General features: G+C 39.9%; 1 protein-coding gene across 1 annotated transcript in view; it reads left to right on the top strand.

Annotated features, from left to right (window-relative positions):
- Positions 1-22,610, top strand: part of PLXNB2 (plexin B2) — an 81,439-nt gene that overhangs the window by 14,286 nt on the left and 44,543 nt on the right. Inside the window, exons 7-14 of the mRNA XM_066318587.1 lie at positions 1,367-1,481; positions 2,164-2,266; positions 2,742-2,843; positions 8,619-8,711; positions 9,916-9,997; positions 15,206-15,378; positions 17,506-17,654; positions 20,561-20,669. Coding sequence (XP_066174684.1) covers positions 1,367-1,481; positions 2,164-2,266; positions 2,742-2,843; positions 8,619-8,711; positions 9,916-9,997; positions 15,206-15,378; positions 17,506-17,654; positions 20,561-20,669 — 926 coding nt within the window. The remainder of the gene's footprint in view (positions 1-1,366; positions 1,482-2,163; positions 2,267-2,741; positions 2,844-8,618; positions 8,712-9,915; positions 9,998-15,205; positions 15,379-17,505; positions 17,655-20,560; positions 20,670-22,610) is intronic.

The following is a 22,610-nucleotide window of genomic DNA, read 5'->3' on the forward strand; positions in this document are numbered from 1 at the left end:
AGAAACAATATGACTCTCTGAGTTGGTTGCACATCTAAAAGGATGTTCGAAAGTAATAAAAGGGTGCTCAGAAACTCAGCAGACAGCAGGTGAAGGCAGGCAGCTACAACCATTCACAGAACCACTGAATTTTTAGGGGCAGAAGTGCCCTGGGGACGTTACCTAGTGTAACCCTCCTACTAAAGCATGTTCACCTAAAGCAGATTGCACAGCATCTCATCCAGTATGGGGTTTGGATGTCTCCAGAGAAGGAGACTTCACAACCTCTCTGGGCAGCCTGTTCCAGTGCTCTGTCACCCTCAAAGTAAAGATGGACCCTCCTATGTCTCAGTTTGTTCCCTTGCTCCTTGTTCTGTCTGAACAGAGTCTGGCCCCATGCTTTTGACACCTGCCCTTAAGGTATTTCTATGTATGCATGGTGTTTATATATTCCTGGCAGTCCTGAGTTACTCTTAAGAAGCCCAACTGATGTTGGAAAAGACTGGTTTGCTTTGGTTGTGGTTCCTTGGTTCCAAAAAGAATTTCTAGGAAGGGTGCCATTTCTCAGTCCTGTTGTTAGGAAATCCCCTGTCATTCCTGTGAGTCTGAAATCTTCAAGGGGACCCAGTGCAGGCAGAGGTAACTTCCAGCCAAGCAGCTGATGGTCTTCCAAGAACTTGTTCAAGGAAAGCAGAGTTTGAAATTGCTCAATAGCTTGTGAAATGGCTTGTCGTAAGAGCTTAATGATTTCTGCAAAAGGTATTTCAAACACTTTTTAGTATTTCACTCTTTAGTAATAATCCAGACAAGAAGTACATTTGTGGAGAAATCATGTATGGCAAACTCAAACTCACAAGTGCATGTGGTAACTGTTGCAGACACTCTTGGGCATTAACCACAAAGATCACTTGCTTGAATTCACATAACATTCTTAATTCACAAATGAAAGAAGTCATTTTACATGCAGACATATTCATATTTAAGAAAATGTTTTATTTAAAATGACTGTTCTTGTGCCAGTTTTCGTCTGTGTTCAATTATGTCCTTTCTCAGTTTTCCTTGTCCTTCTAGACTCTTTAAAATTCTAGTATGGTGGTAGCACCACTGAAATACACTTCCACAAAAAAAAGATATTCTCTAATTTTGCTTCTTCCCTTTTTTCTCTCTCTGCTTTTCTTCTGAAAACCATGTGCTGAAAAATTTTGTAAAGCTAAAAAAAAAACCCCAGAATTTACAGACCTAAAGTCATGAGCTCCAGAGTGTCAACAGTATAGTTAAATATTTGCTTATGTCCTGTAAAATAATAAAACTGTTATCATTGTATCATTCAGCTCAAGAGCTGAAGAATTCAACAACCACTTGGATATTTTTTTTTCTTTTGTGATAGATCATGTTTCGGTTCCACTTCAGTTAACCTTTGAAGAGAACAAGATTTTTTTTGCATCACATACTTACCCTTTTTATGACTGTGAAGAAGCAATGAATCTTATTGAAAATCAGCCGTGAGTATTTCAGCTTCTTGAGTGTTTAGATCCTGTGGCTTGGTGTGTTAAGTAACTGGCACCTGGATTACTCAATCATTTCATAATTAAGCCTTTGGCATTCAAAATCTGCCAGTGTCCAAATCCTTTTTCTTACATTTTAATGGAGTTTAAAAATGGTTGAAGGGCACTTTGTGAGCCAGCCAACATAGAGCATGGAATAGAGATTTTCCTGGCACATATAATTAAGGCCAGTTCATTGTGTTGCCATTTCTGTAGCTGCTAATGTGTCTGCAGGTGAGCAAAATGCACATCTGTGTGCCTACTTGTTCTCTGTAGCAATAATAGTTTGGTGTTTTGGGTTGCAGTGCATTCAAATAGGGCAGGTGCAGCCAGCCCAAACCCTTTGTTCATCCTTATGTGTGAAGGTTGGACAAAATCACTTCCAGTTCTCTCAGGCTTGATCTCAAAGTTTTTCCCAATGCTGTGGTTTTCTGATCCTTGCTCAAATATTTATTTAAGGGATAAAATAGCTTTTGGGGAGTTCTTGAACTGTTCTTATGAAGTTTGGAGCTTAATATAGTAAGGACACTCTAACAGACTGATCTGCCCTCCATGAATAGATATGAAATTTCATTTACTTTTCTTGTTGGTGGAGGAAAAAACCTGACAATTTGTCGTGACTGCCATGTTATATTTGTAGATGCTATTCCTGTGCAAGCAATAGATGGAATTGCCAGTGGGACTGGAAGAGACATATTTGTGAAGAGTCCTCTTCAGTACAAGATGTGATTAAACAAAATATGGTAATGTTTAAAAATAAGGTTATTAGGGTTTTTATTAGAACGCTGCAATATTTTCTTTGCTGGATCTCTCATATCAGTTGGTTGAATTAGAAATATGAAAATGATTCTAAAGTTAACTCCAGAAGTGTGAGGTGGTTTTTTTTTTAGTGACAGTGTGGGGGTGGGAATTTAAGGGTGTGATTGAGGCGGGACAGTGAGACTGAATAACTCCTGAAAGGATATTTCTGTTCCTTTTACTATTTTGCTTCAATGGGAGGAACAAGATTTCAAGGCAGGGAGAGATAATCACCCACAGCTTTGACATACGTTGCAGTCATTTTTAGCATGTCTAATTTGAAAGGGTGTAATCAAATCTGTCACTGTATTTTAAGCATGAAGTTCTTCAGAACAATCATTCTATTGTCCAAAGGCCATTGGAGCTTGTTGTGATAAGACTTTTTATTTGTAATAACATACAAAATGTTTCTCTCCCCAGGAAGGAGAATGCCCACAGTTTCTAAACCCTGACCCGTCAATAATACCTATGGAGTACCAAACAACTGTGTATTTTGAGGGAAAACATCTAGATTATTATCGGGTAAGCAGATTAATTCAAAGCTAGCTGTCATTTCAATGTCTTTTAAACTGCATCCACACCCCTAAACTAAAGCATTAGTTCATGTGTCTTGGAGATCCTGCTTGTAATTTAAAGAAAGAAAAGAGCTACACATTCAAGTGTATTCAATATTGGTTACTGTGGTAGAGTCAACACCAAGAGAGAATCAGAGCTGGAAAAAAATACTCTTAACTACTAAAATGGAGGGGGCATTTTAAAGAATGCAATTTGGACCTGTTAAAACACTGGACAATTATTTTTCATGTAATGAAATGAGAGGAGATGTAGGAATTGTGATGTTTCACATCTTTTTCTAATGAAATATTTGGTGGGGTTTGTTGCTATTGTTCTAGAATGACATCGCTCTGTGTGCTTAATTCAGTTTTCACCTTTCAACCACAAAAAGGCATTCAGACATTAAATGTTTCTTAGTTTGGATAAAATGATCTTGTGTGTGTGTGTGTGACCATCAAACCAGAAGATCAGGTATTTTCTCATCCATAGCAAAGGTGTCTCTTTCTTAGTACTTGCTTCCAGAAGAGAAATTACAAAGCTTCTAAGTCACATAGACCCCAGGGTTTTAATTGCTTTATAGTCTAGACAGTGCACAAAATTTTACCGTTAGTTGCATAGAAATGAAGCTTAAAAATAATTTTTAGGTGATAGCTCAGGCATTATTATCAGTTTCTATTCATTGTTTCTGTGTAAATGTTCACATTTGGGGAGTGCATTGATTTCTTTAACCACTAGCCATCTATCAAGGGAAAGAAGGCTCCTCTTTTTGAGGGTTTGTTGTTTGGGGTTTTTTTTCCTTTTTCAATTTGAAGTACTGTACAGCTTCTAAATTCCTTCTATCACCTTTGCTACTCCTGCCAAGGGATGGACAAGGGTCAACAGGCCTGAAGAGTAGCAATGTAGGAAGGTTATTCAGAGAAGTGCTAAAAGCAGCCTGTAAGCACTATATGAAGACCATGATGTGTTTCACTGCTATAGACATATATGAAAACTGGGCTATAAAAACATATGTCCAAAAAGAAACACTTTTTGTTTGTAGACCATAAAATATATGCAGACAGTGAAATGCAGATTTGGTGAATTTGGTCTGTTCTCCAGGATGCCAGAACTGGTCCCTGGCAGGATGTCTGACTGTGTGCAACATGTGGCACACAACACCTCTCATAAACCCACAGCTCTCCTTGCTAAAAATTGAAAAGTATTCTGGAGATTATACTTGTATTTGTTTTGTTTAGCATTGTAAAGAGCTGTTTTTCTGCCCAAGAGGAAAATCATTTCCTGCTCCCTTGAGATAACTGGAAGAGCCTTTTCTCTCTTTAGAGAAATTCAGGGCAGATGCACAATCTAGATGTGCTGAATTTGACTTCTAGTGGACCCTTTTCTTCCAAGGAGAAACAGCAGCAGGAATGCAAAAACTACTTCATCTAGTTTATTATTCTATGAATAAGCACTTTAATCTTTCTGAACTACTAGTAACAAAAGGGGAACGGGGAAAAGGCTGCTGGGGTTTTTTTTTAGTTCTGTGAGCTACCAATTGCCTTTAACAAATGCAAAGACACATCCTGGGGATTGAACACTTTGTCATGGGTAGCAATGTTTGCCAGTTTGCCTACAGAATGTATTTATTTAACTTAGAACTGGGAAGGCTTATGAGGAGTTCAGGTCTCTGTAAGAAGTCAAGGTGAATGTATAGTCCCAAAACTGGAAAGATGCTGGAGAGCAGTGAGTGTCAAATGCTGTCAGAGTAATTTTTCTCAGGTGGGAGTGATGTGAAAATGTCATCTCTGTCATGGGATCAGCTCCATGTGTCCTGGTACAAAGGTGTGCTTCTCAGTCAAAACAAGAATGTCTTTAGTGACAGGACTTCAGCAGACACACACAGACACAACCAGCTACAGCTCTATACACAGACCTTTAATATATGTGATAACAGACAAATAAGGCATGAAATAGTTGTAATCATACAGGCAGTCATGCCTGTGGGGTTATGCTATCTGAAGCAGTAACTTTGATGACTGAAAGTTCATTTGAATGAAGGGCATAACTTACACTCAGCCTTTGGTAAACATTTCCTGGAAAACAGAGTGCTCAGGAGAAGCCATGGATGGATATTTTGTAGGGATTGGCCCACAGCCCAAATGCTAAATAGCATTTGGCTTCTCATGTGGAACAACTTTGCCACAGGATATGCTGGGCATTACAGCATCTTTGAAGCTAGCAGTCGTGCAGCTATGAACACATTTAAGGTGTCTATTGATTAGGACATTATATTCATTTTCCTCCTCTTTTCCTTGCCTAAATTCTTGATAGAAAAAGCAAAAAATTAACGTTGTGATGTCACTTTGAACTACCAGGTCTGTTATCTTGGTTTAATCTGCTTTACTTAAAGGGCTGTTGCACTCCCAGCCTTGCTGTGGATGACTAAGTGCACTATCCAACATATGAGCATCTTCATCTCCAGGTGGAGATGAACACTGAAGGGATTACTTAGTGAGTAGGAGAGGTTAAATGGCTTAAAAAACTGCTGTTGCAGAACTATATCAAAACAGATTTCTATACTGGAAGTATGGAAACTGCTGTTCTTCCAGTGAGGGTGGAAGTATATTTTGTATGCTCCTCTTAACTTGTAAATGTTTAAAGTACAAAGAATAAGTCTCCTCATGATTCCCTTTCACAGGAGGGAAATAGCCTAAAAGAGGAGGAGCTGTTCACTGTTCTTCTGCCCCTCCTTCCCCTGAATGAATTTCAGTAGGAAGGAGAGATAAATCCAAGCTGTTGTCATTCTTGTGGGAATAGCCCCATCCAGGACAGGCAGAGGGAGGGAAGTTTAGTACTGATCAGTCATATTGCATGCAATTTCTGAGAGGCATTCTCCAGCTGAGACCTTGAAAGATTGGCACAGTAGGAGAGACAGATGTACTCACATCAAGATAACCCTATTAGCCCGCCAAAGATTTTCGTTAAAAGTAATTTCCCATTTGAATTTGTCTTTGTCATGTGTGTCTGATGTTTAACCTGCTTCCTAGTGTTTGCTACACATCTCTTGTACCAAAACTACTGACTGTGAGCTCCGTTGCCTTCTGCTCAAGAGCCTGGTACAGCAACTCCTAATTTCAATGCACTCCAGGTATCAGCTGTCACACATACCAAAGCTTTCCTCCTCTCCCAGAGCCTGCTGTTAGGCATGTGGGAAAGCCTTACACAGGAGCAGCAGAATTGGAACAGTTTTAAAAAACACATGTTATATTAAAATATGTGGGGCAGGAAAAAATAGCATTCCTATTAAAAAATATTTGTAAGGAGGTGCTCTAAAACTTGCACTGTATAGATGTTTTCTGTAAAGCAGAATGGGCTGTATATTTTCAGACAAGGCTTTTCAGAGCTCAGTCAGTATTTTATTTTCTATATGTAGCTTCCTAGAAGGAAAATGTAAAAGGTTTGTTTTCTTCTATAAAATAACCACCCAGAGCCTCGAATCAGATCCCGTGTCTGGTTAAAAGACGTTGTCCTCCTCAGCCCCAAACCTTGGTGGGCTCATGTCCACTGCCCAGCCTGTCACAGTGAAGGTGCAATAGAAAACCTTTCCACTGCATTAATTAGATAAACCTAGTGACCCTAGTGGCCTAAATCTTGTGATTCCAACATTGAAGAAGTAGCTACAAATAAAAAAAATAAGATGCTCATACCCAAGACTTAGACGATAGCAGAAGAAAATGTACTCAACCTTTGGAGCAGAAAAGAGGAATTGAGTAACCATCATTTTTTTTGCTGTGTGCACCCCAAGAGTCAGATGGGTCTGGTCAAAACCAGGGACTAGTTCTTTACATCCACAGTGAAGCTCTCAAGAAGTTCAGCAAGGCCACTGAGAAGGTCCTGCACCTGGGTCAATGCAGAGTGGGGGTTGAATAGATTGAGAGTTGCCCTCAGGACTTGAGAATGAAACATTAGATGTGAGCTGGCAATGTGCATTTGCAGCCCAAAAAGCCAATAGTATCCTGGACTGCATCAAAAGAAGTGTGGGGAGCAGGTCAAAGTTTAGAGATTTATCTTCCTCTAGTCCACTGTCCTGAAACTTCAGCTGGACTACAGCATCCAGCTCTGGGGTTCCCTGTACAAGAAGGATGTGGACTTGTTGGAATGTGTCCAGAGACAGAGAAATGATCAGAGAGGGAGTGAGACAGAATTGAGGTGGTTCAGCCTGGAGAAAGCTCCTGAGAGATCTTTTTTTTAGACTTCCAGTATATAAAGGGGGCTTACAAAAAAGATGGGGAGGCATTTTACCAGGCTCTGTAGGGTCAGAAAAAGGAGCAACATTTTTTAAAGTGAAAGAGGGTAGTTTGAAAAAGAAGTCTTTTGCAATGGGGGTGGTGAGAGACTGGAACAGGTTGCCCGAGAAACTTGTGTGTACCCTATCCCTAGAAATGGTCAAGGCCAGGTTGTATGGGGCTCTGAACAACCTGGTCCATGGAAATATGTCCCTGCCCACATCAGGACTGTGGGAACAGATGGGCTTTGAAGGTCCCTTCCAACCCAAACCATTTTGTGAGTCTGTAAAGGTGAAGGTTGTCTTGTCCCCAAGTGAGTTGTGATTTCCTAAGTCTTTATGGCAGATACAGCTGGTTTATAGCTGCACAAATAATTTGGCTTAACAGACACCAGCTCGACCAGCCCAGCTCAAAGTAAGGAAGTCTCTGAACACAACAACAAGAAGTCAGATTCAAACCCAAACAGAGGACCTCAGCCAACCCCTTTGGAGCACAAATACACCCATATCATTGGCTAAGCAGACTTGAAACCCTTAACCAACCATGTCTATAAGCACAAGAAATAAAAGCTCTATAGAAGGAACTGGCAGACAATAAACATGGGCTGTTGCTGCACGATCTCAGTGTGTTAATGTCACATCTGTGTCTCCAACTCCACAGCGAAAAGTCTTTATCGACATTGCTGTCTGAAAATATTCTTGATGATCACTTCTTTCTGATATTCTTTTAGCAAAGCTGTTTGCATGTCTGTCCTACAGGCAGGAGAAAATCCCAGCACAGGAACAATGCCATGGGATGAGGTTTTTAGCCAGCTAAGTTCTTTGACTGAATCACAGAACAGCCGAGCTGAGGGTTTTGTCAGTGCAGAAGGTCAGTATGGGCTATGGACTTAAGACAGGAATCAATAGATTTAGGATCTAGGGAGAAGAGAGGGGAAGAAGATGTCTAGGAGGTAGGAATACCCTTAAATTAGTGCTGCCATGGAAAGCTGTCCTATGAAAATACAGCTGGAGTCGTGGTGAGGCAGGAGGAAGTCAGCAAGAGCCGAGAGATGTTCATTCTCATTTCCCATGCCACACGTGCATTGATGCTCTGCCCAGAATCCCTACAGAGAAAACCTTTAAGGCAGAACTCACACAGCTCTGTTAATAACACATCTGATGTGTGAAGCCATCCAGTATTCACCTCTCTTAGCTTTCTCTAAATGCTCCCTAAAACAGAGTGCTATATACAATCTTGCTTTCCTTGAACTTCTTGGTGTGCCTGCCATGAATGAATGTTGGAGGAGTGCAGCAAAGTCACAGATTGCTCTGTCTCAGCTTCTCACTAGCATTGTTTGAGAAGATGACTATAACCAGTTAAGCCTTCTTCATTTGTGTTAGATTACTTCCAGTGCTGAACAGGGTATTGCCTGATGGTATTTTACTATGCTTGGTGATGCGATACGAATTCTAAACTGAAATTTTCTCATCCTTAGGGTAAAAAATTTATTGTTGGAAACAGCCAATTTGAATTTGAGGCTTCTGTTGATGAGTCAGATGAAGGAAAATTTTCATTCGTGAGCAAAGAGGTAAATGTAAAAATATGATTTTCCTACCAAATATACTCAGCTCTTCTTCTTAACTGTTCCAGTAGCCACATGTGTCCAGAACTGTATAGGTAATACAGGTTTCCCTCAGAAAATAAAACCACCTCTAATGGAGATTCTCCTTTGACAGTAATAGTCAAAGGCTGCAGTTTTGGCTCAGAGATCCTGAAGTCTCCCCTCAAAGCCCTCAGTCTTGCTCCTGGATTTCTCTACCTGTGTAACCCATGGAATTACTGAAATGTCTCTGGAGGAATTTGAGACCACTACTGTTTTATTCTTCACTCTTTTTGCAATCTAGTTAAATGATTGAGGATAAAATGCAAGAATTTCAGTGCTCTCTCTCTCTCTCCACATTCCAATTAATTATCTATATAAATTATTATTATTCATTATGGGAATGGTAAGAATGGTAACAATATGTGTTTGCTTGACTACCTAGTAGTTACGCTTCTTTCACTCTTGCTTGTTTTACTGAGAAAGAAAATAACATTTTAAAAATAGTGTCTTTTCTAAGCTCCAAGTTCGACTCACAAATGTTATGCTGACTTTAAACTTTATGCCTTACAAGCTCACTAACTAGTTTTGAGAATTAATGAGCATTTCTGCATCATCTGTGCCTAGCACAAAGCATTTGCTTTATCAAGCGTCTGTTTTTTTATTTGTTCTTCTTGTTGCCCAACAATTGTCATTGCTGCTCTTTCGGCATGAGCAGAAGCTCATGTCTTGGAGCATGTGAACCTTTGTGATTTGGCTGTAAATTTAGGAGGCTGCCCTGTAAAAGATGCAAGAGATTTCCCCTCCATGTGGTGCGAGTCTGCTGTGCCCACAGAAGTAATGGGGCCAGATGGTGTGGGAAGGGAGAACTCAGCAGGGTCAGCAGCTATACTTACTGCCTCTGAACAGCACTTTTGCTGCTTAGAAACTTATAACCAAATGTAAATTAAATTAATGAAAAGCGAGTGTTCAGATATTGCTGTCCCTTGGTACTTGAAAATTCTGATTGTGAAGGATTAGGTTCATTAAAACATTTTTCTATAAATGTATCTGCCCGAGATGAAAAAAGGCCAGAAGGCTTGGGAGAGTTTTAAAACCTTCACAAGTCTGATTATTGAGAATCATATGAAATGCATGAAATTAACCTTGCCAAATGAAGGTATAAATATCTCTATTATATCATCTTTTCTAGTTCTCCTATAGTGCAAATGAGACCCTACAACTTAACTTATCCATAAAAACAGATAAGGTCAAGATTGACAGCAAACTAATGGGTAAGTATGAAATATGGGATTAAAGGGAGATTAATTACAGTAAGCAGAAATCTATTCCTTCATAATTTGAAGCCTTGTTAATAAGAATGTTTGTAGGTTTTACTGGTTGGGGTGAAACAATTAAATCTGACGGACCAAAAGTTATTAATATTAAACTGATGCATTAAACATCAGTGTTGTTCAGCAAGTTTGCTGGTGACACCAAGCTGTGTGGTGCAGCTGACATGCTGGAGAGGAGGGATGACACCCAGAGGGACTTTGGTGGGCTTGAGAGGTGGGCCAACAAGGCCAAGTGCAGGGTCCTGGCACGTGGGTTGGGGAAATCCCAAAGACAAATAGAAGCTGGAATATGAAAGGATTGAGAGCAGCCCTGCAGGGTGTGAAAAGCTGGACCCAGCAATGGGTGCAGGGCAGAAAGCCAGGCACATCCTGGGCTGGATCTAAAGCAGCGTGGGGGGATTCTCTCCCTCCACTCCACTCTCATGACACCCCATCTGGAGGGCTGCATCCACCTCTGGATACCCTGCCACACAGGGATGACATAAGGACATGGACCTGTTGGGATGAGTACAGAGTAAGAAGGGCCACAGAGATGATCAGCAGGCTGGAGCACCTCTCCTTTGAGGAAAAACTGAGAGTTGGGGTTCTCCAGCCTGGAGAAGATTCCAGGGAGATCTTACTGCAATTTTTCAGTTCTTAAAAGTGGTTTATAAAAAGGATAAGGATAAGCTTTTTTTGCAAGGACCATTGCAATAGAACAAGGGGTAATGGTTTTACACTGAAAGAGGGTAGATTTTTACACTAGATATAAGGAAGAAGTTTTTTTACAGTGAGGCTGGTGAAACATTGGCACAGGTTGCTGAGCCCCTTTCAGCTGGGGTAGAGCTAATTTGCTTCACAGTGGCTAATGCAGGGCAATGTTGTGGCTACCAGAGAGATGGTAGATGCCCCATGCCTGGAAACATTGAGGTTCAGGCTGGATGGGCCTCTGTGGAGAATCACAGAATATCCTGAGTTGGATATTCAAGGATCATAAAGTCCAACTCCTGTACACAGGACAATCTCAAAATCACTTTATCTAGTTGCAGATGTCCCTGCTCTTTGCAGAGATTTGGACTAGGTGACCTTTAAAGGTCTCTTCCAACCCAAAGTATTCTGATTTTATGATTCTGTGATTTTCAAGATTGCTTTTGCTCTGAAGTGCAATCCTAATAGCAAAGCTTCCCAATTCATACTTAAGTTGGAAAATTAAATACTTAAGTATTTTAATTTTTTTTCTTTCAATGATCTTTTCCCTTCCTCAACGAACTTTCCTTGTCCAAGAGCAGAAAGAGGATCCTTGTCACATCCACTCATATGTACTTCACCTGAAATCCCATGTCTTAGCTGTGTCTCAGTTCAGGCAGGTTCTGCAGTCCCTGTGTCAGCTGGCAATCAAGAAAACACAGAAACATTCAGTGCTTTCAGCTCATTACTCTATTCATTTATTTCTATTAAAAATAAATTAAAAATTATAGCAGACTTGATCCCGGATAAAAATCTCTTTATGAATATAAATTTCATTTCTTTTCAACATACGATAATGAAGCAATTATGTCTGTAAGCCTAGTCCAGAGCTGAGGTAAGAAAGCTTTTAAGATCAATGGAGCAGCATTGAGGAGCTGAGACCTACCTTACACATTTTTGGACTGGCATTTAGGGCAGAATATTGCAAAAAACCATGAGGCAACCCTCTTGTTACCTGCATGATGGGTCAACATCAGGAAAATACTAGTGCCCCAAGTAATTTCCTCTGCAGAATAAATCTTCAGACCATATTTTTCCAATTGTACAATATTTAAATTTATTCCCTTTCATATTGGCAGCATGAACTATCTTCTAAAAAGAAGATTTTCCTTATGGTTCTGTGTGCAGTGTTAAAAGACTTAAAAGAGGACCTGGCATGAATGTTACAGGGAGGTCATATTTCAATCTTACACTGTCTTAATTTCCATTCCAAAGGCTGTCATGTTTAAAACAGCAGAATTTTGACCAAATATTCCCAACATCTTTTTTCCAAGTCAGGAAAAACATTAAAAACAAAACAAAAAATAGCTAAATTATTAAAGAAATGTTATCATTCAAATTGGAATATAGAACACTTCCAAGTGCAGAACTGAAAAATCATCAACAGATGTCTCTTTTTAGTATAAAAGGGATTTTTTAAAATCCTAATTCTTTCTGACTTTCACACTCCCTTGCCATATGAAACCCAGACCGTAATGTGTTTTTATGCATCTTGAAAAGAATTAGCTTTGGCTCTATGGCTGCTGCTGAGAAGCACCTTTGAACCTGCCAGTGAAAGAACCTTTTCTTTGTATGACACTTAGTGAATACTAAGTTATGATAGCATTTTTACATCTCGAGCCATCAGGGGTTCTGAACAGTGTGAAATCCAATATATCCCTTTTATCCTTTGTCCTTTTTATCGATGATATCACAGCTGGTATCTCAAGGTGATGGAGAAGAGTCTGAATCTAATGAGTAGCTTGCTGCTGGTACGTATAATGAGCTGATCAGTGAAAAAAGGGGAGTGGTCGATGCTTTAAGGCTGTGGCTTTCTTCATTGCATTTATGCAACTGGATGTGAGGGACATCAAGACTTTGCAGTGCTGACATTGTTTAATTCACCCCATTGAAGGGTGGAGTCAGAATCCCTGTCCAGCCAATGAAGGATAATAAAGTAATTCAGTACACATATTCCCATGCTGTACCTGGTGGGCATGTGGTCACCTGGGTGGGAAATGTGAGGTTTAGGAAGCCAAGGGGAAGATTTGCTCAACAATTTTATTCTGTTGAAGTGTGTGTGCAGTAGCAATCTCTCAGAGGGCTGGAATAAGAAAGCAATCTGGTCCCTGTAGAAGCAATTCACAGTGAGGAAACTTTTCCTTGCCACCGTCCACAAAGCAAACACAGGGAGCACGGGCTGTCAGTCTGGTGCTTTTCCCCAGCACTGTGTCTGCATCCAATACACAGAGTGGATAACTGACACACAAACTGCAGGAAATATTCCTTGGTTTATGTTTATTGCTTGGTGCCTTCCATATTGATGCGCTCAGTTTATGAAGAAAATTGTGCTACCCCTGCTTAGTGTTCATCAGTTGTTGGAAGTTCAAGATAGAGACTGAATCAAATGGCTGCTCTTCCTCATTGATTCCTTTTTACAAATGCCAAAGCCCCTCAGTTTTGTATACATATCTAATGATACTTGAGCTGATTTTGTGCTTGTAAAGCTACTTGAAATCAGGTGGATAGGCTGACTAGAGGTAAGGAAGGGTTAAACCAAGCTTCATCATTGCATTAACTCTTCATTGCAAGGGAAGGAAGAAAAACCCTATTATCTTAAAGACTAGCTGTGAAACTGAGTGCTGAGGGTTTAAAGCATACAGCATTTAGGGGGAAAGTTCCTGCATGGCGTCACATGTTCTCCTGCAAGTGGCAGAAGGTAGCCAAGGTTTGGGTATCTACAATGTTGTTCATGCCTATCAGGCAAATAAGGCCACTGCTTAAAAATAATGGAAAACTAGCATACTCATTTTACTATTTCATATCACTAGAAAACTGACATGGTAGTCTTTTGGAAGTACATTTCAGAAGCACTTCTGCTGCTGTTATCCAGGAAGATACCAAGTGTGTTGAAATGTTACTGACTGGAGGGTGTTTTTTGCCAGTGTCTTTCTTAAAGTCCTGTTCCTCTGAGAGTAAAGGCTAGTTTTAAATAGACTCTTTTAATGGCCTTTACTATGTGCATCTCGAAAGGATTTACTCTTGTCCACATCTGTTTACTTTCCTTCATTTCCTGCATCTTTAAGTATGAACCTCGTTTAAAAAAATCCAGTGTCACTAAGGCTACTGTTTCTTGAGACTTAATGAGGGGAAGATGTTGAGTCTCTGTCTTGTGTACCCCATTCCCACCTGTAAGCACATTTATCTCTTGAAAGAGCACAGGAGGAAACCTAAAAAGCTTTCTGCTGTTCTGTTAAGTTGATTTACAAGACTCAAAAAGTGCCAGAGCCCAGTGGCAGAAGGTAAGATGCTGCATGGCCAAAAATACAGAGCAGCAAAGAGTAGAGAAAAGCAGGGGAAAGAAGGAGCAGAAAAGCAGGCAGCAAGATGTTTTCCTCTTTACAATAATTGTCTCACCTGTCCAGGGAGGCACAGCACTCACATGCTGGGTAATCTGGGCAACTTGCACACTTTGCCTAGGGAAATATGTGGTAGCATCTTTTCAGTCTGTTTTCTTCTGGGCTGGTTGTCAAGTGTGTCTCCCTGTGGTTTTTGCAAGCCCAGGCTCTCCTTACAGGCTCTCCTTGTTGAACCACCAATATATGTCTCAAGGCCTCATATCTATTTGGGAAAATTAGTTTTATTCAGTGACTGTGCATCATGCTAGAGATGGATGGTGGCCAAAACAAGCTTACTGTCTGGGACAGTTGGTCTCTGCTCCATCAGCAAGAGAGGTTTGACTATCAGACTTAATTTCTTGGCTCAGAAAAGCTAAAACTAATCACCACTGCAGAAGGAGTAAGGTGTACATCAGGATGACAGTTCCAGACAAAAGGGAAAACAAAAGCAGGAAAGCAGAGAAGAATGAAGATACGCAGAGGTATTAACTTGAACAAAGGTTAACATTTTATTAAGTGTTAACTCCCTATTTGTTTCAGGCATGAGTGATGATTATGGAAAGTCCCAAATGTCCTGGGAACAGCCTACAAAGGCAACTCTCTTCCTTTAATTCTGCAACTGGCAGAGGTCCCATGCCAGCTGATGTCTACCCCTACTGACCCCCATGCAGAGTTTATACCTTCCATATCTGAATTTGGATGCTCCAGGAGGACCTGAATTTTGAATTAATCTTTAAACAGTTGTATGTGTTATTGAAGTTAGTCAGAGTAAGGACTTTGTACTTGAATGTTTTGACAGTGCCTGAGTGACAAAAATATATTTGCAGAGTAGTCATACTCTGCACATGGATAAATGTCAGGCTTTTCCACAGAGGAAAAATAAAATTTTCTCTCAGCATCATTCAGGGGTTAAGTACAGACTGTACATATTACTCACATGACTCCACTGAACTTTATACAGAGGGTTAGTTTTCCTTCCTAAAGGACACTAAACATCCTTGAAACAGAGAGAAATGTCTAAATATGTTTGCCATTTATCTTTCAGTGACTCTGTACAACTGCTCCTACGGGCGAAGCGACTGCAGCTTGTGCCTTGCTGCCCGTCCTGAATATAAGTGTGTCTGGTGTGAAGAAGTTGGCAAGCCCAGCAAGTGTGTCTATGAAAAACTCTGTCACATTCCCCCCACAGACACGTGCCCTCCTCCAGAAATCACTCGTGTAAGATTGCTTTTTTTTCCTCTCCCTACCAGTGTAATAATTCTCAGGAGAAAGCAGCCAAGCAAGCTCATACTGAAAGGCAGGGGTTTTTTTGTGGTTTTTTTCCTGGGGTGTTAAGTAAGCCTCTAAAATAGCTGAAAGGAAATAATGTCAGTAGTGATGTGTGTGAGAGATTTGTAAAGACTCAAAATAAGAGACTGAATGGAGTCTTTGAGCCTCCTTGTTTTTCAAGCCTTGTCCTCACTCTATCAGAAGCTGGGGTTGCAGTGCATTAAAACACAGCATTTAATTCTTGCACTCTTAGCATGGATATTTTTCTCTCATAAAGTCCTTTCTACCTGAAATGAGTCTGTAAGAGAGGTTTGCTGTTCCTGGAACTACAAGTACATAACAAGCTCATTTACAGTGTTCAAGTTAGACATTTAAATAGTATTTAATAATGGAGCAGATTGTTCCTGCGTCACAAAATGTTTTCCAGGTGTCAGTGATATTTTTCACTCCAAGGTTGTAGGAACTGAATGTAAGAAGTCAGAGAGGCCAAATGTGCACCTGACTTACTCTGCAATTGGAGCACTGCAGGGTCAGGGAAGATTGTTGTTCACATTGGTGGATCAGCAGCCAAAGAAAGTAAATCCATGTCCTTTTCAGAATCCTTTTCAGAAACAAGCCAAATGCTGCTTTTATGGGCGTAATTGTTGAGAAAAGAGTGATACGTGCTTCCAGTGGACAAATCTAAATTGCTGCAGCAGTGGTATCAGCACTTCATAACTCAGACACACTGAGAGAACACATCCCAGGCCATCACAAAATGTGCTAACTGTAGGACAGAGGCTGAGAGTTGTAACAGGGATGTTCCACTCACTCAAAACTGTGTCTGAAACCTGTGGCTCAGACTGGTAGAGACCCTGCATCCCTGGAGAGTGCAGTTGGAGGTGCAGTGTGCCTGCTGGCAATACCCTGGGGAAGGTTGGCCATGGGGGTAAATCTAAGAGCAAATGGCTGTTCAACTCTTGAAGTTTGCCAAGGAAGGTAAATACCCTAGAAGCTCGACTGAATGTGTGGAGGAGAACACTTGTGTAATATCTGTGCCCAGGTAAACATGATTTGAGGAAAAAAGAAAAGTAAGAAAAGAAGTATTTTCACCTGGGACACTGTTCCTACATTATTGTGGATTAGCAAAAGATACTAAAATATAATAGACTTTCAGACCTTCAATTAGCTTTAGATATGAACACAACATGTGGAAAGAGCTAGACAAACAGTTGAGTTATTTTTCAGCTAGTTTGTTTAGGGGTTCAGTGCAAACGGGCAGCCAGCAGAGGCAGCCACATCACTGTGCTCACACTTGCTGAGATCTGAGAGACTGATTTTGATGGAGCAAGCATTGAAATGCAACCTCACTCTTCTTGATGGCAAACTTGCAGCCCTCCAAAGCTGAAGATCTGAAAAGGTCGTGCTGGAGGTGCTCCAAGCATTAGGTAGGAAAGCAGCTTAGCCTCCCAATGAATATTCTGAATTGAAGTGCCTGTTAGGGCCATGTTTCAGTCTGTGCACTCCACTGCAACTGCATGATCTTCTGTATCCTCATTTTATTTGCAAATTACTCAATTAGCACCAGCCCATGCTGCAGCACCCTACCATGAGATGCAGTGAGGAAAATCAAGGGACTGGAGGAACTTTTGAAGACACTATGTGGGGCAGCACAGTGTTTTAGGAAGGTGCACTGCTTTGCTGTAAACTTAAAGGGATGAAATCACAACAACAAAATGCTGGAAACGCTCCATGGAAGGACTGTGAGAAGAGTGCAATCCATTTGCTTTTAAAAATCACAGTACTTCAGTGGAGGAAGCAAACTTAAAACAGAATAAACACCCAGCAAGTGTTTTGTACATAACAGCCTGCCACAGGAGACATGAAGTCTTCAGGTGCTGAATGCTAGTTCTGAGCTAACAGATGATTAATTAACATTTAAAAGTTGCATAGCATGTTTTTTTTTTGTTTGTCTTACAAGAAACATCTGCATTTCAAATGTTGGTAAGTCAAAGTAACTTTAAATAATATAGAAGGGCAATGCAGTCACTGTACTATTTAATTTTGCTTTTTTTTTCCCATCCTTTATGCAAACAGATTGAGCCAAAAACTGGACCACTAAGTGGTGGAATTCTTCTGACCATAATGGGATCTAATTTGGGAATAAAGGCAGAAGATGTAAAAAGTATAACAGTGGCAGACAAGGAATGTCTTTTTAAAGAGGAGTTCTACTCTGTTTCCACAAGGTAATTGATGGATGCTTTTCACAAGATTTTAGAAGAAAAAAAGGAACCTCTGTGCATTTTCAAGAAAAGATGATCTTCTTGTGGTTACAAAATGTTACCATTTGAAGAAAGAACTATTGCTGTGATATACTTGCAATATTTCAGAGTAACATCTATGACTCTTTATTTAGAATTGTTATAGATCATAATACAGCAACAAATTTACAATGGTGTAATTTACAACCACCATCCTGCTCCCGATTGAAATTTTCTCCTTACTTGATTGAAAAGCTTTCATGAACTAGTGCTGTATCAAGACTGCTTTTAAATTAAAAGCATTCTATATGTGCATGTAGTCATTAAAACTGTGTTAAGTCTGAACCACAGTGAAGCCAAGCATACAAGATTTATGGGAAAGTAGGCAAAACAAGGGGAAACTTAAATCTATTTAGTCCAGCCACAGAGTTTCTTGCCTGGGGACAGGGAGGGAGTCAGAGCTTTAGCTGTAGATGACTAAGTTTCATCTCCAAGCCAACAAGTCCATGGATGTTGAGTTGCCTAAGCAGGTTGGTAAATGTTTGGTGGATTACTTGTCACACTCTTAAGCAGCGCCAAAAGTTAAAACAGAATGCCTAAATTCTTCCAGGTAGGTATCTAGTTGTTTACTACAGATTATATCAAGCTTCCAGTTTCAAGAGGGAAATTCACTTTTGATATTAGCTGATGAAAAGCATAGCAGGAAGCTTCAGTAGTAATATTGAGAGTAATGACATATTTTAGGCAGCGTGATTTTTCTTTCCTTCACTTTGGAAAGCTGCAATTGAAACCTTGGCTTTCTTTCCCTTCCTGTAATTTAAAGTGTAACACAGTAACTTTTTGCTATTCCTGTGGCATGTTTTGAAACTCACTATGAAGATACCTAAGTGGATCTTTTTTTTTTAGTTTTGGAAAAATATTTAGCTTTAGTCAATGTGTGAATCAGGCATTTAGAAGCTTCCCAGCCCTCTAAGACTGAAGAAGGTAAAGAATAGCTGTTTATTTCTTACTGCTTCTCAATTTTATTGCCATCACTCCTGCATTTACATGTACTTCCAATCAGTCATCTTTCCCCATTCCCTGTTTTCTGTGTTTGTAAAAGCTGCACTGAATTGCAACATAGCCTTACAAGTATTTCCCCATCCTCTTGGCTTTTTCTAAAGCTTTTTGATATTTTTAAATACATGGAAAGGAGCCAGAACTGAGATGACTGGTTCCTTGTATCATAGCAACATTACTGGTTTCCTCAGTTCTGGCAGTGTAGTAATGGGTGAGAACAAATGCAACTTGCATCACGTCATTTATCAACAAATTTGTGGGTTTTGAAGGATGTTCCCGATTAGGGAAGCCTTAAAAAAAGAAGCTGTCAAAACCTTCAAATAGATATCTTTAATTTTCTGTGATTGTCTTCCTCTGTTCTTTTGTTTTATGATTACCTTTTTTATATGAAATTTAATTTAAAAATAATATAAAGTGCCTTGTCTTGCTCTCCTATCCTTCTGCAGTTAAAAGCCAGTCTTTTTAGAAGACACTGGCTCCCATGCCCAGCAAGATTTAAGACACTTAAGGGTGATTTAATCGTTGTCCTTCCAGAAGTCATTCTTTGGAGTTTTCCATTAGTAATGTGGGGGCAGGGAGGCAATGCCAGCGCTGGGGAGGGGAAGGAACTTTTCCAATTCAAATCCCTGCTCTGATGGTTCCCCCCCAGCCCCCAGCCCTGGGCCCCTGGCTGCTTTCTTTCCTTAGCTTGACATATGGTCAAAATTCCTCCAAAGGCACTGTTTCCTCTTTCTGCCTGACATGAAGATACAACTTCCAAGAATACAGTAGAGAGATGATGAGGAACAGGCTCAGGCAGCCATACACATGCCAGGACATGCAAGAATTCAGAGAATTTTGTCCATTTGCCAGTACCCAGGGAAAAAAAAAAAGTCTGGAGTGATCTGCAGAGCAACTTGACAATCCTTTTATTATAAGTCCTGATTGAAGTACATTATACCCAGTAATTTGGTTTTCTTGCTGCTTTGGGTTTGGTTTTTTTTAAGCAGTCATGCATTGCTTAAGGAAGAATAGCAATAATCCTGGAGGGAAAGAGTGACAGAAATGATCCTCAGGGTGTGGTCTATAGGAAACTGTCTGAGCAGGCTGGGAGTACTAAGACACCTCCTTATCTAACTGCATTATCAGCTCTCCATTAAGCATTTGTCCCAGTTTTCAAGTGTGTCAAATCCTTATTGCCTTTTCATGCTTTCATTCTGTGGTTTACCTGTTTGAAATAAAAGTTTAAACATCCTAGCTGTCACTCAGTAGCACTGTTAGTTCTGAGGCAGCATTTTCTTGGCCAGTGTTCCTTGACCTCTCATTTTTGCATGTGTTATCTGTGAATTTATTTTCAGAGAACAGTAATTCTGAAGGGATTTTGATCATAGGTGTGAAAAGGTTTGAAGCTGAAAGGTAGAAGGATGCAAAACAAAATTATCAGCTGTTAAAACACAAAATAATAAGATAGCTGATGGTCTGATCAAGGAGGTGGTGGGGTGCTTTGTGGGTTTGGGTTTTTTGAACATTACTAAGTCCACTGTAAATCTTGTGTCAGGTTGCAGAGGTTCAAATGACTTATGGGCTGAATTTGAGTCTTCTGCAGAAGGCACTTTAGCAGACTGCTAAATAGCTGTGTCCAGTGCTCAGGTTTCAGGTTTACCAGCCTTTAGATAGATGAGTAAACTATTCTTGGGTGGTTTTGCTGGGACTCTGAGGCAGCACTGGATTACACAGTCTGGGATAAAGCAAAGTTGGTGCTCTTGCTGGCAGTGTGTGTGGTAGCTCCCATACATTGCAATGCTATTGCAGCTGTTACTGCTGACAGATAAGCTTACATTCTTTCCTTTTAGGATTGTGTGTGAGGTTGGACCAATGGATGAACCACAACAAGGTCAAATTGAAGTTAACATCAATGGAAAATTCGGTAAATCACCAAGTGAAGTGCTGTTTACATACCAGGTAAGGACATTTTTTTCAGACCTGTTTTGTACTTTGTGTGTGACATAACTTAAAGTTAAGCACAGAATTGGTTGTGGTTGTCTTACTGCTTCATCAATAGCACTGTCATTGAGAAATATTAGAAAACAATTCCAGGATTTCTATATACAAAAGGTGTCCCAAAAATCAGTTCTGATCAACAGATTGAGAGTTTCAAAACGGGATGATGTTGTTTGCCATCCAAGTTAAAAAAGATGTGGTAGAAAAGCAACTGGAATAAACTTATTCACTAGTGACATCATGTCTCTTAAGTATCATTATTAAACAAAAAAAGTCAGCACTGCAAAAAATTTGGTATTCTCTAGATACATGGAGCACTATTTTAATCACGATATTTAGTCTAGGCAATTTTCTTAATTAGAAGAATGGATGCAGAGCAGCTGAAGAATAAGTAATGAAGGTACATTAATTTCTTTAATAATTTATTTCATTCAAAAGTATGGCATGCAGAGCCACAGACAGCGTGATGTGTGTTCATATTACTTATGTGCTTTGTTTTCAGTGTGACTGTGAAAGAGAATTTCATTTCTGTGTTAATTGCTTTGCTCTAAACGTGGCCCTAGCTTATAGCTGGTCTAGCCTCTGGTTTTAGCAGCAAGTAGCTTTATCTGTTTCTATGAGGTCTTCAAATTTTATAGGTTCATGTGATAGTTGAGAGGTTTAAATATCAGTCCCCATACTGATACTTAAAATTACACCTATAAACTATAAAACTATAAAACATAACTTGTGTGTTAGGCTTTTATCTTCTCCCTTATTTAAACTTCTGTCTCATTAATTCTTGATGACTTGTGAGAAGTAAAGGAAAGGAGTCTGCAATGGAATAAGTCAAGAATGGCATTTAACTGAGAAGATGATATTCTTGTTCACACAAAACAGGCCAGAAGTGGGTTTCTGTAATTTCCAAGCAAATAGTGCAGGTGTTTTCTGCTGCAAGAAACACCTGCCCTGTTTGCTTGAATATGTCATTTGTTCCTCTGTGGAAATGCAGGTTATGATCTAAAAGAGAGAACAATAATAGAATCTCCAATGTGTATGTTTGTGGTCTCTAGGACAGAGACTATGGCAGTAAGACCTACATAGGATTTTGACATGAATCTGTTGGGTGTGTTCTGCACCACCTCTCCTATCCTTCTGTACATAAAGATTTTTCCCATGATTTTTTTGGAAAGCACATGAAGTTACTATGGACTGAAATGTTACCTGAGCCCATGTAGGCTTTGAAGCCTGTCTTTGGACTTATTTTGGTGAGATTCTCTTCTCAGCCCATCTGAGAGGGACATAAGGAGCCACTGCTTCTGGCCACTTCAGGGAAAGATTCTTAGTTGCCTATCAATAAGAATTAGCTGTGCACAAGCATCAGCTAGCTGAATGTTTTCCTGCAAGTCCAAGATTCCCTGTGTGTCAATCTCTGCCTGCATTGGGGTTACTGAAAAATCAGATGCCTAAACCAACTGCTGATAAAGAGCATTTTTATTTACTGCAAAAATCTTTCCATGTATTTACAATATGGAAAGCATTGACAAATAATACAATTCGCTGCTTAAAACTGAAGATATTGGTTTCTAGTTTCATTTCTCTTTATTCCACAAGAAAATGAAGCCAGCTTTGGACTGTGGTAGGGCTGAAGTCAGTATGGGATGTCACCTCTACAAGTGTGACACGAATGCTTTGGCATAAGAACAGACAATCAGAGCAGACAGTTGCACCAGCTAATGTTGGCTGAAAAGCTGCAGTCTTGTTTTGGTGCTTTTTTCAGACAGTTCTTTGGTGACTTCTTTCAGCAGACATGCAAAATCTGTGCTTTGTGTAAAACCTCCTCTACTCAGTGTATACAAAGGAAAGAAAATAATCTTCTTTCCAGGAACCCTCCTAAAATAATTTTTCTCTTATGTTCTTTCC

Source organism: Sylvia atricapilla, chromosome 5 (genome assembly GCF_009819655.1).
Source record: "Sylvia atricapilla isolate bSylAtr1 chromosome 5, bSylAtr1.pri, whole genome shotgun sequence".
Classification (NCBI taxonomy): domain Eukaryota; kingdom Metazoa; phylum Chordata; class Aves; order Passeriformes; family Sylviidae; genus Sylvia; species Sylvia atricapilla.